The 14514-nt window shown below is 44.7% G+C and overlaps 1 protein-coding gene across 5 annotated transcripts in view; it reads left to right on the top strand.

Moving 5' to 3' along the window:
* Positions 1–425: 425 nt before the first annotated feature.
* The window catches only part of LOC138503306 (ryncolin-1-like), a 171672-nt gene continuing 157583 nt past the window's right edge, over positions 426–14514 (top strand). For 2 of the 5 annotated variants that reach the window (XM_069622918.1, XM_069622917.1), the window contains exons 1-2: positions 426–694; positions 7563–7703. In XM_069622918.1, coding sequence (XP_069479019.1) covers positions 484–694; positions 7563–7703 — 352 coding nt within the window. In that variant the 5' untranslated portion in view covers positions 426–483. Of the gene's footprint in view, positions 695–4088; positions 4295–7562; positions 7704–14514 lie in introns of those variants that run through there. The other 3 variants (XM_069622915.1, XM_069622916.1, XM_069622919.1) reach the window with 3 other exon arrangements.

Here is a 14514-nt window from a genome sequence, read left to right on the forward strand (position 1 = left end):
AACAATCTAAACCCATGACCGGACATTTGGATGAATTCTCTCGAGTTCTTCCTGAAAGCTCCCTTTTGGTAAATCTCCTGAACTACGTTAGAGTGCAGCCTATGACCAGGGCTTTTCTGCTGTTAGCGGCTGTTACTCCAGTCACTGATGTTTGCAGCGCCCCCGTATATCCCGCTAGGGATCTAGTCAAAGAATTGTTACATCAATGTCGGTGATAGGGTAAGGCAACACTACGAGGCTGCCAATGGGGCCTCCGGTAGGGGTGGCCAGATTGCCAATACAAGCAATACATGTTTCCAACGTGACTTCTACGTGCAGCAATATGTAACTATGCCTACAGCAGCCAAAATACTTCCACTACTGTTGCTTCTCGCTGTGGATGGAGAGTTTGCTCAATCTTACTGCAAGATCTCACCCCACCGGGGCTCTGTGCAATGAAGGGAAGCTGCCCCCGCTGACCACTTCCCATTTCCTCGTCCAGCTATGTTGTGTAATTGCACTTGGTATATAAGTACCACAGTGCAGTATCCTGTGCACACAGCCTCTTTGATTGGAACCGACCTCAAAGAAATTCAGGCGCGGAAGCACAAAATGACGATTTGGGGAACCATGCTCTGCTCGTTGGCACTCTTGATGTTTTCTTCTTCCCCAAGAGGTGGCTTTTCAGAACCCGCCGAGTCAGATTGCTGTGCACGTGAGTGTTGTTTTTATTTTTCCATTGTAGAACAAGCTGCCTCACCTTTTCCGTTGGGAATGTGGCATCTATCTATCTGTGGTGACTTGGACCTGCTTTTCTGCATCCTGCTTGCATAGAGCTCATACATATTTCAGCTGCAGGAGCTTTACTCTTTCCCGCTTCATGGGAGCGGCCATCTTGGTATGACCTTTCTATGCCCATGTCTTAGATCTCTTTTGCTCTTCTCTTCTCTATCCTCTCGTTTTCTGGTTGAGGCGCCTTGGCTGAGCGGGCCTCCATTCTGATCAGAATCCCTGGGAGGCCCGTCTTCCATCTTATAGGGGGTCATTCCGAGTTTGGAGGCAGCCATGGTGCTACTAGCACCATGGCTGCCTCCAAACTCGGGTCCAGGTCCGGGTAGGCGGAATGGGGACTTACCGGGATATTCCGACCTATGCGGACCTGGTAAGTCCCCATGCTGAATACCATTCCCCATTCCCATTCAAGCCCCCATAGGGCTAAATGGGAATGGGGAAGGCGCTAATAACGGGCCCGCTATTGCGCCCTGGTCCCCTAACGGGACCAGCTAAGGACGTCTGTTCTGAACAGACGTTTTCAGCAGGTCCCGCTAGGGAACCTCGGAATAGGGCGGTAAGGGGTTACCGGCACCGGCATCCTTACCGGTGCCGGTAACCCCTTACCACCCACCTCGGAATGACCCCCCATACTGTTGGCAGGCAGTTACTTCTTGGATCACTCCTGTGGAGATAATATTTCCATTTATTTTTCTAGAAGGAGTCTTGACTCTCCTCACCCACTCTGTACGGATATGCCATCTTGTTGGAGCCTCTCTGGAGTTCTCATCTCCTTTCTCTCTGTGCGGGTGGCAGTGCTTCCTTGGTTCCTCCATTCTGCTGGTTGTGCATTTATGATCCCTTTTTTCCTGTGTTCCCTTTTGAGTGATAAACATTCTTTGAATTACATGTATCATACTGATTCAATTTGTTTCATTTCATGTTGGCTTTCTTACAATTTTGAATCATTTTCAATTGTATTACAGCTTGCGCAATATACATACTGCCTCATCACGAGTTTGGCGGTAACCCTTAAATGCAGTGTTAATGATATTACCGCCGCATTTAAGGGTCTGCAAATCATGGGCTTGGTGGATTTACCCCCAGCTCTGAGCTGGGGGCAAATCCGCGGCAATTTTGCCGATTTTCAGTGCTATTACCACCGGCAGTAAAACCACCGGCGGTAATAGCGCTGAACATTCTCCATTGGGCCCAATGGCGAATGGGAAATTCCCAAATGGGCCCAATGGGGAATGGGGACTTACTGTTATGCCAAACCTGTGATCTGGCGCTAATAGCACCGGGGGGGTTGGCGGTAGGGCTAATAGCCCCAGCAGTAATACCACCGGGGATAGCACCCAACTTGTGATGAAGCCTTAATTTAAGGGGTTGAATCTTAGTGTTGAAGAATGTGAATGTTTTGTTTTATAGAATAAGATTCAGAGGGTTTCCCTTTGCATAGGGGTTTAGGCTTGGTGGTCAATATTTATGTTTTAGTATATGAGTTATTGTTTAGAGATTTTGGCATAGGGATTACGGTGTATAACTGCCTTTAAACTGTTGGGGCTTAATTGTCTAGTTTTAGTGATTCTAGGAGACATGCTTAAACATAAGACATTCAGCTCAATTGTTTTATAGGCTTAGGTGCTACGTTTTTGGGGATATGTTTAGTTATTATGGTTTGATTTTGGAATGTTAGAGAGAGGCTATTTTTTACCGACTTGGACATGCATACTAAGGGGCTTATGTGTTAATGCTTAGGCATTTTGCTGTGGGTTGATATGCTTAGATTTATGGGCTGAGGCTGGGAGTAGGGTTATGACTTGTGCTTTGTAATTTTGGTTTAAGCATAGAAGTTTAAGCTTGGGGGCCTAGGGCAAGCGGTTTAGGTTTTTGACTTAGATCTTTTAATTTAGGCATGTGTGTTTAGTTTAAGGGGTATAAAGACAGGGGTTTAGGAGTTGATGCCTAAATTAAGAGATTCATTACTCTGGGTTTAGGTGTAGGGGGTTTGTTAGGCTTAGCTGTTTATGATCAAATGTTTAGTTTAGTTTCAGAGGATTTAGTTGATCACATTTCATTCAAGTCTGTCAGCCTCAGAATTCCGGAATGCAGGCAGCAGAGGCAGCAGCATAGTCCTGTAGCTCCTGACTCTCTCCCATTTGTGATTATATTGGATTCTGAACTCAAAAAAGAAGATTGACACTGCAGAAAACCCTATCCCCAAGAAACCCAAGCCAGCCTCTGAGATGGGTGAGGTTCCGAATACTCAGGATATTTATTCTCTGCTACTGAAAATGGCTCAAGATTTGGGGAAAGTGGCACAAGATATGGGGGATGTTAAGTCAGCTATGGAGGATATTTCCCTGAAGGTCTCCCAAATGGACTGCTGTGTTTCTGCTCTGGAAAGTGGTTCAACATCAATTTCTACGGAAATAGCAGGAAGTTTCAGAGCTTTCAACAGTTTGAAAGAAGATTTACAGAAAGGGAGAGATAAAAACCTGGAGTTGGATTTGAAGATCAGAAGCAAGAACCTGAGGCTGGTGGTGATAGAAGAAGATAATTCTGAAGATTTGCTACAGATGGTATTGGATATTTTGAAAACATCCTTCAGCTGTGATCGAATTGTTCATGGTGACATTGATAATGTTTACAGAGTTGGCAGAAAATCTGGCCCTAAAGCAAGACAAATTCTCATCTCTTTTATGTGTACAAGGGTCAAGGAAGAGATCCTGAAATATGCAAGAAATAAAGGCAATGTATTCTGCAAGGGCAAACAGATCTTTGTTTATCCTGATTATCCCAATGAGCCATTGGCTATCAGGAAATCATTTAAAGATGCTTAAGATTTAGCAAGACTGGTGGCAGTGAAAGTATTTTTTAATAGGAATAATATGCTAACTCTGGTCCTTCCTGGTGGTGATAAAAACACAATAGATCCTAAGGAAGCTGTGAGCTGGCTGGAGCCACTTCATAATAAGGATAACTGAAGGTTATTGAACTAACATACTCCCCACATTTATTGGTTTTGACTTTTCAATTTATAATTAAAAATACTATGGTTTGATATGGCTGAAAATGGCGCTGCAGTTTAGTACAGTTGAACGATCTTATTTTTAAAAGATCACTCGCTGTACTCGCACTTCTTTCCATCCTGTGTTTGGACTCGTGACAGCGTGAAGTTTGAAGAAAGGACCCGGCATGTTGTCCAGTATCAGCTGATTTAAGGAGGTCACATTCTACGACACTACGGGATTGTCTTACGATTGGCTTATCAGTAATGTAAGGTCGGAACTGTGTGTTCGTGCCGGGCTGTTCCCCTCACCTTTCAGTGTGCTCCTCTGCGCTCACGGGCGCACCTCTGGGCCTTGTTGTTGCTCTCCTCCACGCAGCTCGCCTCTGGTCCGTTCCCCTGGACACTCCGGGCATCGCCAGTGTTTCCTGGCTGCCTTCCGAGCCCCAGCGGCTGGGGTTTCCCATCACTTGCTCGCCCTCCACCGTCCGCTCCTTGTGCTTTCTACCCTCTCCCATCAGCCTCCACAAGGTAATGGAAATAAATGAAAATCGGGAATGCGATGGGTTAATTTGTCAATCCAGCCTTATTATTGGTAAATCAGATACGAATAGTGTTTCAGTATGGCCAGGCTCTCATGACCAAACGCACTGCAGACATTTCTTGTTCACTGTTGATATTGTGGTCTGCATATGATGTATACTGTCTTCTCCTTAGTAGTTTTATTTTTCCTCCGTTTAAATGGAGCAAATTGTGTGGAGACATTACGGATCATCGTGCAAAGCAACCGACTATAAAATGCAACGTGTCAATATATAAGAGTGTCAATATAAAAGGATTGAACTTCCTGACGTGGCGTGGAGAGGAATATGAGAGGTGTATACAAGACACGTAGCCATCGATGGTCTGAATAGTCCGTAGGTGTTGGTGTCTACGTTTGGCTGATGTCGGAAGGTGTGAAAGGTAGTTTATCCAAATCTGATGAGTCCTGCTGCCTATGAACCACTACACTGCCGTACCTGCTGAAAGTCTTCAGTGCCATGGCCGATGTACTTAATATATCTATGTCTGGAACTATCTCGGCCATATGTACCCACACCCACATTCTTCCAGTGGTATTTCCAGTGTAGGTGACCCACCATTGTCTTGCCCCGGGAATTTTAATTGAGCATCTGTTTGATTTTTGGCATTGGGCTTGGCAGTACAACAATGATGTTAGATAGCTTCTGGTCTGGGTCCTGCTATATAATCAGATCACAGGACAAGATGGTGATTATTATTACACTACATGGACATATGCAACACATATCCTGTTGGAATGGAGATGGAAATCTGATATACAAAATGTTTATATATATGCTTTTAGTAGGATTGACAATAATCCTCATGTGATTATCACACTGTGTCCCTGATAGGTCAACAGATTCCTTTTTTACTGATCTATTAATTGTATAGTGTTATACCGCTCCTGCTATGGACCAGGATCCTAGTAACTGTATTTCACTAGGTGTTGAAATTATAATATGCCCGAATTGTTTTAGAAAAGATCGTATTCATGATATTGTAATGTGGTTTTGGTTCATCAGTTGACAGCAATCCTCATCATGATAGATGTTGTGGAATGAGGCCAGAATTATCTTTTCTTACACTGTTATGTCTGCATGGTTGATTACATATTAGTTTTGGCATAGCTTGGAAGTAGTATGTAAATACCAACTGGAAGCGTACTTTTCAGGGGTTCGAGTGTTCTGAAGTATCTAAATTGCATGAAGAAAATACAGTTTACATGTGGTTCTTGATGTGTCTGTTTGTGTGGAGATTTGAGGCATGTTTATGTGTGGTCTTTATACCTCACTCATTAATTTGGGAAGTTGTGTGCCCGTGAGGTTGGTGCAAGCATGGTTGGAATTGAAGGTGTGAGTTGACCATTTCCTATTTTTTGATTGTTCAGCTGAGGTGTTTAAGGGGGTGTGGGGGGTGGAGGGTAGTTGGCACGACTGAGGTAATGGACACATTACCAAATGTCAATAATCCACAGTATGAGTAGCCAATAAATGTTTTCATGGAATTAGAAAATATGGGCATACAATATTGATGCTTTTGATTTGTTGAATAGTATACAAGAAGAATGTTATTGGATTGAACAAATAACTGTGGGATGTCTATTGATTTCACGCAGATTTGGAGGGTGTGGTTGAATTAGAGGAGCGATAGAAGTCATAGGGCCTCATTACAACATTGGCGGTAGCCATTCCGCTATTGCCGGCATGGCTGCCACCAAAACCGGGTCCGGGTTCCCTGAATGGGGAATTACTGGGCCATTCCGAGTTTTGAGGGCCCGTTAATTCCTCCTTCAAGGAACCCGGGCCCGGACCGTCCCCATTCCCACTCAAGCCCCCATAGGGCTCAATGGGAATGGGTGCAGGGAGCTAACAACGGGCAGATTACGACCGGCCCGTTGTTAGCTCCCTGGTCCCCTCTCGGGACCTGGTAACGACTCCTGGTTTTACCAGGCTTCCTTACCGGATCCCGCAAGGGAACCTCGTAATCTGGCGGAATGGGTTTAACCGGTCTGCATCCATTTGCGGCACCCGTTAACCCATTCCGCCAATGTTGCAATGAGGCCCATAGACTTCAGATTGTGATAGGCCAATGGAATCAACAAGTTGATTATGATCAATGGTTGCTGATGTCTTTTGGGCCCTGATTGCAATGTCAGAAAAAGTGGTTGTTCAGAGGGGTATGACTGGTAAGAAGAAAATTTTGCACAATTGGAAGTCTACTTTGACTTTGGATATTGAGACATGGATAGCTGAAATGCACACATTGGCAAAAATGGAAAGAGTGCTGTACAGGAGAGAGGGGAAGATGGGTTTGTTTGGGAAAATCTGGGGAAAGTTTCTATTATTGTACTAAACGTGGTGTAATAACTGTGTGTGTTAGTGGGGGGGTGATTAGGGGATGAGGCAGATTTAGTGGAGGATTATGATTTATTATATCTTGCGATGTATATAATTGTATTGTTAAATGCTTTGTTTATTATTATTTGCTTGTTTCATGAGTTGTATTTTTTTGTTGTAAATAAACGTTTAAAAAAAAAAGAGTACCAAGTCTGTCAGCCTCATCACGAGTATGGCGGTAACCCTTAAATGCGGCGGTAACGCTATTACCGCCGCATTTAAGGTTCCGCCAAATAACGGGTTTGGCTGCATTTACCCCCAGCTCTGAGCTGGGGGTAAATGCGCCGGGAATTTGCTGACGGTAGTTGCGCCGAAAATTCCCCATTGGCCAAATGGGCAATGGGGAATTCCCGAAAGGGCCGAATGGGGAGTTACCGTTCCGCCAAAACCGGGATCCGGCGCTAATAGCGATTGGCGTTAGGCTGTAACGCTATTAGCCCCAGCGATATCCGGGCAGTAATACCCGTTAGCTGTACCACCCGTTAGCACTGTGCCACCCGTTAGTGCACTTTATTACCTGCACTTCTCCATCCCCCCTGACCCTCAATCGGCACTTCTCCCCTTCCCTGCACTTGGCAATCGGAATGAAACAAGGCCTAGTAAGATCTTTGTTTTTGTCCTCCCTCTGTTTCCCCCTCCTTGTCTTGTCGCGCCTAGAAACACTTGTGTACAGACGTGTTATAAATGCATATCATATCATATCAAATGAAAGACTAGCAATGTAATCCTTTTGTCTCCAAGAACCAATATTTTCATGCATTCTGAATCTGTCTCATTTTACCTACGATATCTGAAATCAACACTATGTAAACGTCTTCTCTTTTCTGCCCCATGAACAGAGCTCAAGAGAGTTACCCTGTGTGGCCCGGATAAAGGTGTCTTTTTCCAGGGCCAGCCAGGCATGCCTGGTATTCCTGGAGTTCCAGGAACCAATGGGATCACTGGCAACAAAGGAGAACCTGGAATCACAGGCCCCAAAGGTGAGGGCCAACTTGGACATCAGTAACCTGGCAATATTTTCGCGAGAGATGAGGAACACCAGGGGTGGGAGTGGACGAGGGACAGAATGATTGGGAGGCAGGAAGGAAGGAGAGGGGTTTAACATGTACTATTGGAGATGGGAAAGGGAAGCTGGAAGATTTAAACACATTGGAGGTCATGTTTGCATTTATGTGCTGTTGGGTTGCCGGCATGCAATTTTCAACTTTTGCAATGTGAAGTTCAAAAGTAAAGTAGACAACAAGACAATATCATCTTTACTCTTCTTTCGCTCTCCATTTTGCAAAAATGTAAAGCCCGCCTGCAAATTATGCTTTGCAGGAGGCATTTACTAATGTATTCCTCTGGAACCCAATTGATCATTAGCAGATGCTAATGCGAGGCAGATTCCATAGGGATCCATTCATTTTATGCCTCTGTGAAAATCTCATAACGGTGTAAAACCCGGTGCACTTCCAAGACTGAGTAGGAAAGCCTGGCGGAGATGCAAACTACGCTTCATGCCGCTTCTGCATTGCAAGACGACGAAAATGGGCTGGAGAGGTAAAGGAAGGCCTAAACGCATTACACTTCGCATTGACACCTTGTTTTACCACTCCTTCCAGTTTAAAATAACCCCATATCTGTAATAGGTTGGTTGAGGCTGATGACTTAAGATATTTCCATGATTACACAATACGTTTGTGACAGAAAGGGGACTTTTTCTACTACATTTTAATCCGAAATGCACAGAATGCTGGCCAAATATAAAGGATGAGAGAGCATGTGAGTGGATTGCTCACAGATTAGCAAAGGGTTACTACACTAAATTCAATTTAATTTTAGTTTAAATTTAATAACTATGTCTTGGATAGTCCTCAAATTCATCCTATCCGGTGATTTCATCCCTCCAACTTACACAGAGACTGCCACATGGACTATGATAAACGTTATTTTTACAATATGTAATGTCAAAAAAAATATTTTTTAGATATATTTCATATTGTAAATTATTTAACTCAAACTGACATTTCATATTTAATTTGTAAGCAGATAGAAAAATGCTACACTCAAAATGCACACATTGATTACAATACATAACTCATGGTACAGAAACTGCCTAAACGTACAGACCAAAGACGAAAAATGTCAGGCAAAGATCATCACAGCATTCTATCACATTAAGAAAATCATACAGAAAAGGGGGCATCTACATACCCAACCCAATACTCATAGTTCAATGCATGATCAAATAATCCACATCACAGCCAAGCTACCCAAAGAGTACACATCCAGCACCCTCCCCAAGCCAACATTCATCAGCTAACCCCAACCCAGTCACCTATGAGCAGCCCCCCTCACCCACTGCCATTCAGGGTCATCCGAGCACCCCGCCCGCCACTCAGGAGGCATTTAACCAGCCCCGCCTTGCCAAGAGCCCCCAATTCGCCCCTCACATGTCCTCCACTCCCAAGCAAATTGTAGCCAAGACCCTAACCTCCAACCTTACAAGGAACGCTATGCTTTGCGAAAGGACAACTAGAGTTATCCCATCCAACCTGCCAGCACCAACCCTAAGGAGAAATAGTAACCTGAGTGTAAGGTCTCACGCTAGGTGCCCCCCTATAAACACCACGTTGTCTGCCTACCAGTTCGAGGAAAATACAACCGGCCCATGAAGAATGTCAGCTACAAACTAAACCGTGCCCCTAATTCCCACCACCTCCTGTCCCTGCCCGCAGACTAAAGGGATCGCCGTCACCAACAAGGAGCACACCAGAGAACGTAGTGCCAAAACATATGCACGGATAAACACTGAACAAACAAGCCCCAAGGTATATCCTTCTCATTCACCTCTAACCCCCATCCCAGAACATCAACAATGCCACACGCTAGACAGAGTCCTCATAAATGCCAGGTACCTATTTGCACATGCCCTGGACATCAATGACCTGATTAAAACCCTTAAACTAGACCTACAGGCCATCACTGAAGCATGGCTTCACCACAATGCAGGCCCTGCGCTGTCCCTAGCTCTGCTAGAGGGCTCTAGTCTCCTCGGATGTGATAGAACAGACTCCTGAGGTGGCAGTGTAGCTCTCATCCACAGTGATTGCCTCCATGTGAGACCTTGCAGATTCTCCACAGAAGGCCACTGTGAACGCCTCTCTGTTAAACATGTGTCTCAGTGGGCTCTCCTGCAATGCTAAAAACTCAGCCCGCAATTCACATCATTCTTGATAGATGGAATACAGATTCCCGTCTCAGACGCAGTAAAATCCTTAGGTGTAAACATGGATGCCTCTCTTTCCCTCACCAAGCAAATCAGTGCATTAGCCTCATCAGTAGCTTACACCCCCAAGCTCATCAATGGAGCAAGACAATTCCTTACCACAGAGAGCTGCATGACCATTGCCATAGCAATCACAGATGGGAGATTGGATTACTGTAACGTCCTATTTCCGGGCACCTCCTAACGGAACATAAACAAATTACAGGTAATTCAGAATAACGCCCTCCGAGCAGCACTGAACATCCCAAAAAAGGACCACATCACAGCCGCCAGGAAAAGACTCATTGGCTCCCTATCAGGAAAAGGGTTATCTTCAAGACTCTTCCTATTACACACAAATGCTTGAGCAAAACCGCCCCACAATGGCTGTCACAGAGAGAGACCTAAGTCTAACAGACCAGTAAGGTCCCTCCATGCCCATAGACTGGCACTACCGAAATTGAAAAGAGCCAAAGGAGGGATGCAGGAGGGGGTACGTTTCTAATCAGTCGCTGTAAACTACTGGAACTCCCTTCCCTCAGATCTAAGAGCAGAGGACTCCTACTGGGCCTTACACAAAGCCCTGAAAACATGGTTATTTGCCTAATTGCCCTTCTGCCTGGGAAAGTGATGTATATAACTTGTGTCCTGAATATCTGTTGCCCGTTTTGATAGTTAAGGCGCAATTCCGTGCTTAAGGAAGGTTTGTATCATGTAACTGGCTAGCAACAGCACCCTGATTCCTGAGGGTTTAGGCGCTTTACAAATGAAAAAATAAATAAATAAATTAAATAAATACATGTGCAACATACCTGCCTCAGCATCTACTGGGACTGATTGATTCCACTCTGTTATTCTTTATTCAACAACATGAGTCATTGTGCATCATTATGACCCTTCCAGTCCGGAAACAAGGGTGCCGGTAAGCTCACCGGCACCTTTATTTCCGGTCCAGCAAACCACAGGTTTGCATACCGGAGCCGCTGTGCCTGAGAGGTCTGACCCTGCCGGGCGCATCAGTCATGGTAAGCAAAGCCGTCACAGAAGCACCGGCACCGTTGTTAACGGTGCCGGTGCTTCTGTGTCCCCACTCCTATAGAGTTATATGCGACTCTATGGGAATGGGGATTAACAAAATCACCGCTGCCTGACTTCCCGGCCACCGGAGTTGAAATCTCACGTTGGCACCGGGAAGTCAGTCGCTTGTCATCTTTTACGGGTCTGGCGGCAACCCGGCGGTTGCACCAGAAGGGTTACCGCCGGGCCCGTATTGAGGCCCATTCTAAATTAACAAAGAATATTGCCCTATGTATATAAGCACTAAAATTCTGGCTTAATCCAGGCACAGCTATCGGAGCCATTTTGTCCTCACCTCCAAAATCATAAGCTGTCTGAAGGGGTGTATGTGGTTCATGATTACAAACACTTTTGTGGGATGAATGTAAAAAATTGAACGGGCACCAAGCTTAGTGTGCATTATGTACTTAGTAATTCCAAAATACAACTCTTTATATTTGTAAATTATAAAGTTCAGTGGTCATTCTGGTGTTCCAGAATACTCTCTTTGATTTCATGCAAATCATCCAGTGACTCTCATTAGTGATATTTGTCCACTTCCCTTTCTCATGGGGGTATGTCGAAAAGGTACAATAGCAGTGTACCAGACGGTCCATCTTGGAATGATAACCTATCAGAAAGTCATTTAAATCGCTATTCTGGGTTTTTAAAATGTGCTTTGCTCAGTAAGGTAATGTAAAATTATGTTTATTATTACAATATATACTGGAAGCAATCATTAGAAATTAACATCACATTGTATTTTGTGTTTAACAAAAGACATTTAGAATGTTAGTACAATTAAAATTATTCTTTTTTTAATACCTTATTCATTGAGAGTAAACACCACTGTGTCTCACAAAATGCCCTTCCTTCTTGGTTAGATTGAAATAAATGAAATGTTTCTTCAGGGAGAGCCAAGACATTATAACATTTTTCACAAACACTAAAAATTAACAACAAATAGAAAATAATAAATGCAGTTTTAGATCTTGCAGCATGGTCCTCGGGTGCCTTATTAGAACCCCAGCAGGTCTGTCAAAATCCTGGTACCCCCCACAGAGCTTCGAGACATCCAGACATCCCCTCACCCCCGATTGTACGAACAATGCTCTCTTAGTGTGCTGGAATGTGGCTACAGGACACATGGAACGACAATCTATGTCTCCAAATAAAAGACCGGTTCCCACCTCAGGGGATACCTCTACAGCACTAATTCATCTTTTAATTTTAAAAAAATCACTCCCTAACCCAGATATCTGTTTTTCCCCTCTGGTTGTGCTGTTGTCAGCCATGGCTGGGATGACTGTAGCAAACATGTAGCTAAATATAGGACTCTTGTCTACAGAGAGAGACAGAGGGGGAGAGAGAGAAAAGGGGAGTGAGATGTGGAGGTATAGGAAATGGAGAGAGAGAGAAGATGGGGTCAGAGAGAGAGAGAGACAGAGAGAGACAGACAGAGAGGGACAGAGAGAGAGGAGAATGAAAACGCTAGGTCAAGCAGGTTATGCTGTGTACAGCTAGCTGAATTATAATTTTGCAGTTAAAATTGGTTATGATTTTTCGTCCACATATAATTCATGTTATACTCTTCAGATTCATAAGTAGGAAAAAGTTTCCAAAATTACCACACCCATTTCATATCTAATCCAAATGGTCACACCCTCCATGTAGGTTAAGTAAGATGAAGGAAACACCATTACCTTATATAAAAGATGGTTCTGGTAGAAAAGTGACACCATCATCCTCTCATTATGAAAGATAATTGTTGTAACCTGGCTGTGTGTTAGGGCCCTTGGAATGGGATGACACACAGAGGGTTCTGTAGTGTCATTCCATTCCAGGGTTGCTGCTGTGGGTGTTGGTGGTGCGGCAGCTTGCATCAGCGGGATGTTCCCAATAAACCAGTAGACCAAAACATTTGCTCTACCACCTTTCTGCTGTGGTGACGAGGATGGGATTCGAACCCAGGCAGGTAAGGACAAGGCGTGCCTAGGGAAATAGTCATGGACAATGGTGTACAGTTTGTTTCTCGTGAGATGCAAGATTTTGTATCTGCCAGCACAAACAAACAGCCCTAAATCCAGTGGTCGAAGTGAGCGGGAGCGGTCGGGAGCGGTGCTCCTATACTTTTTAAAATTACCTTGTACAGCTCCTGTACTTTTATTTTAAAAAGAAACCGTTCCGGAATGGTTTTCTTTTAAAATAAAAGTGTAGGAAGAAGTTGAAACCTTCACTTTCAGTGTACTGCACTGAACGTTCCCTTAAACATCAGGTGCAAGTGTTTGCGGTGTGTATTGTGTGTGGGAGGGGTTGTGGCAATGGGGTTTGTGGGGAGCAGGGGCAGGCCAGCAGGGAACATAGCTCCACTACTTCTTTTCATACACTTCGACCACTGCCTAAATCCTGCAGAGAATTGAATGGTAGAGCGTATGAACTGTTTCGTCAAAGGCAGTATCGAGTTGGCGTGGCCAGCTCCCTTGGGTGGGAGATAGTTCTCAGAGAAGCCATTTCTGCATACAGACTGACACCTCATTCAAGCACTGGAATAGAACCCTCCACCTTGTAGAGAGAGCGACAAGCCACTTACAGACTGAACCCACCGTGGTTCAGAAGGACAATGAAGCTAGGATCGACCTAAGGGAGTTTATAGAAAAGATCAAGCAGAATCAATAGAAGTACTAGGATTGCCCTAAGGGAGATTATAGACAAGATCAAGCAGAATCAATAGACGTACAAGGCTTACCACGATACCAGACGTATAGTGAAGGAGCTCGATGCTGGGGACTGAATTTATCGGGTGAGAGAACCTCGACGAGTGCCCAAAGGTTGGCCCCAATTCCGAACACCATCCGACGTTGTAAACAAAGGGAAGACATCAGTGGTGCTGGACAGTGAGCAATGCTGGCCATGCTTGGGAGAGGTGAAGGTTCGCAGCGTAGGGGAGAAAGGGAGGGCAATAGCCGTAGAGCCAACTGTACTCCTGTTTGGACCAGATAACGAAGCCCCAGCCAATGATGAGCCTCTTCCTGAGGAGTCAAGTTGGAGGAACGTCAACGGATGGAGGGCCGCTTGCCCCGTCGTTTCATCAAGCCAACCTGGACAAATGACTATGCGTACTACTGACCTTGTCTGCCTTCTTTTTTGGTATTGCCACATTTTTCTCCCCGCCTTATTTGATTTTCCCTCATACCCCTTTCTATATTGTTCGGTTTATCGGGGAACCATGGTGTAACCTGCCTACGAGTGAGGCCTCTTGGGATGGGATGACACACAGAGGGTTCTGTAGTGTCATTCCATTCCAGGGTTGCGGCACCTTGCATCAGCGGGATGCTCCCAATAAACCAGTACACAAGAAAATGTGGCCTAAGACTTTTCTTCAGTAGCCCCATCAGATTGCTCATTCTAAATAAAATGAGACCAGGTCATTAACTCCAGCACAACTTTAAAATTAGATATATTCAGACAAATGGGAGTAGACACGT

The sequence above is a fragment of the Ambystoma mexicanum genome, chromosome 11 (assembly GCF_040938575.1).
Source record: "Ambystoma mexicanum isolate Mex_15411 chromosome 11, UKY_AmexF1_1, whole genome shotgun sequence".
NCBI classification, from domain to species: Eukaryota; Metazoa; Chordata; class Amphibia; order Caudata; family Ambystomatidae; genus Ambystoma; species Ambystoma mexicanum.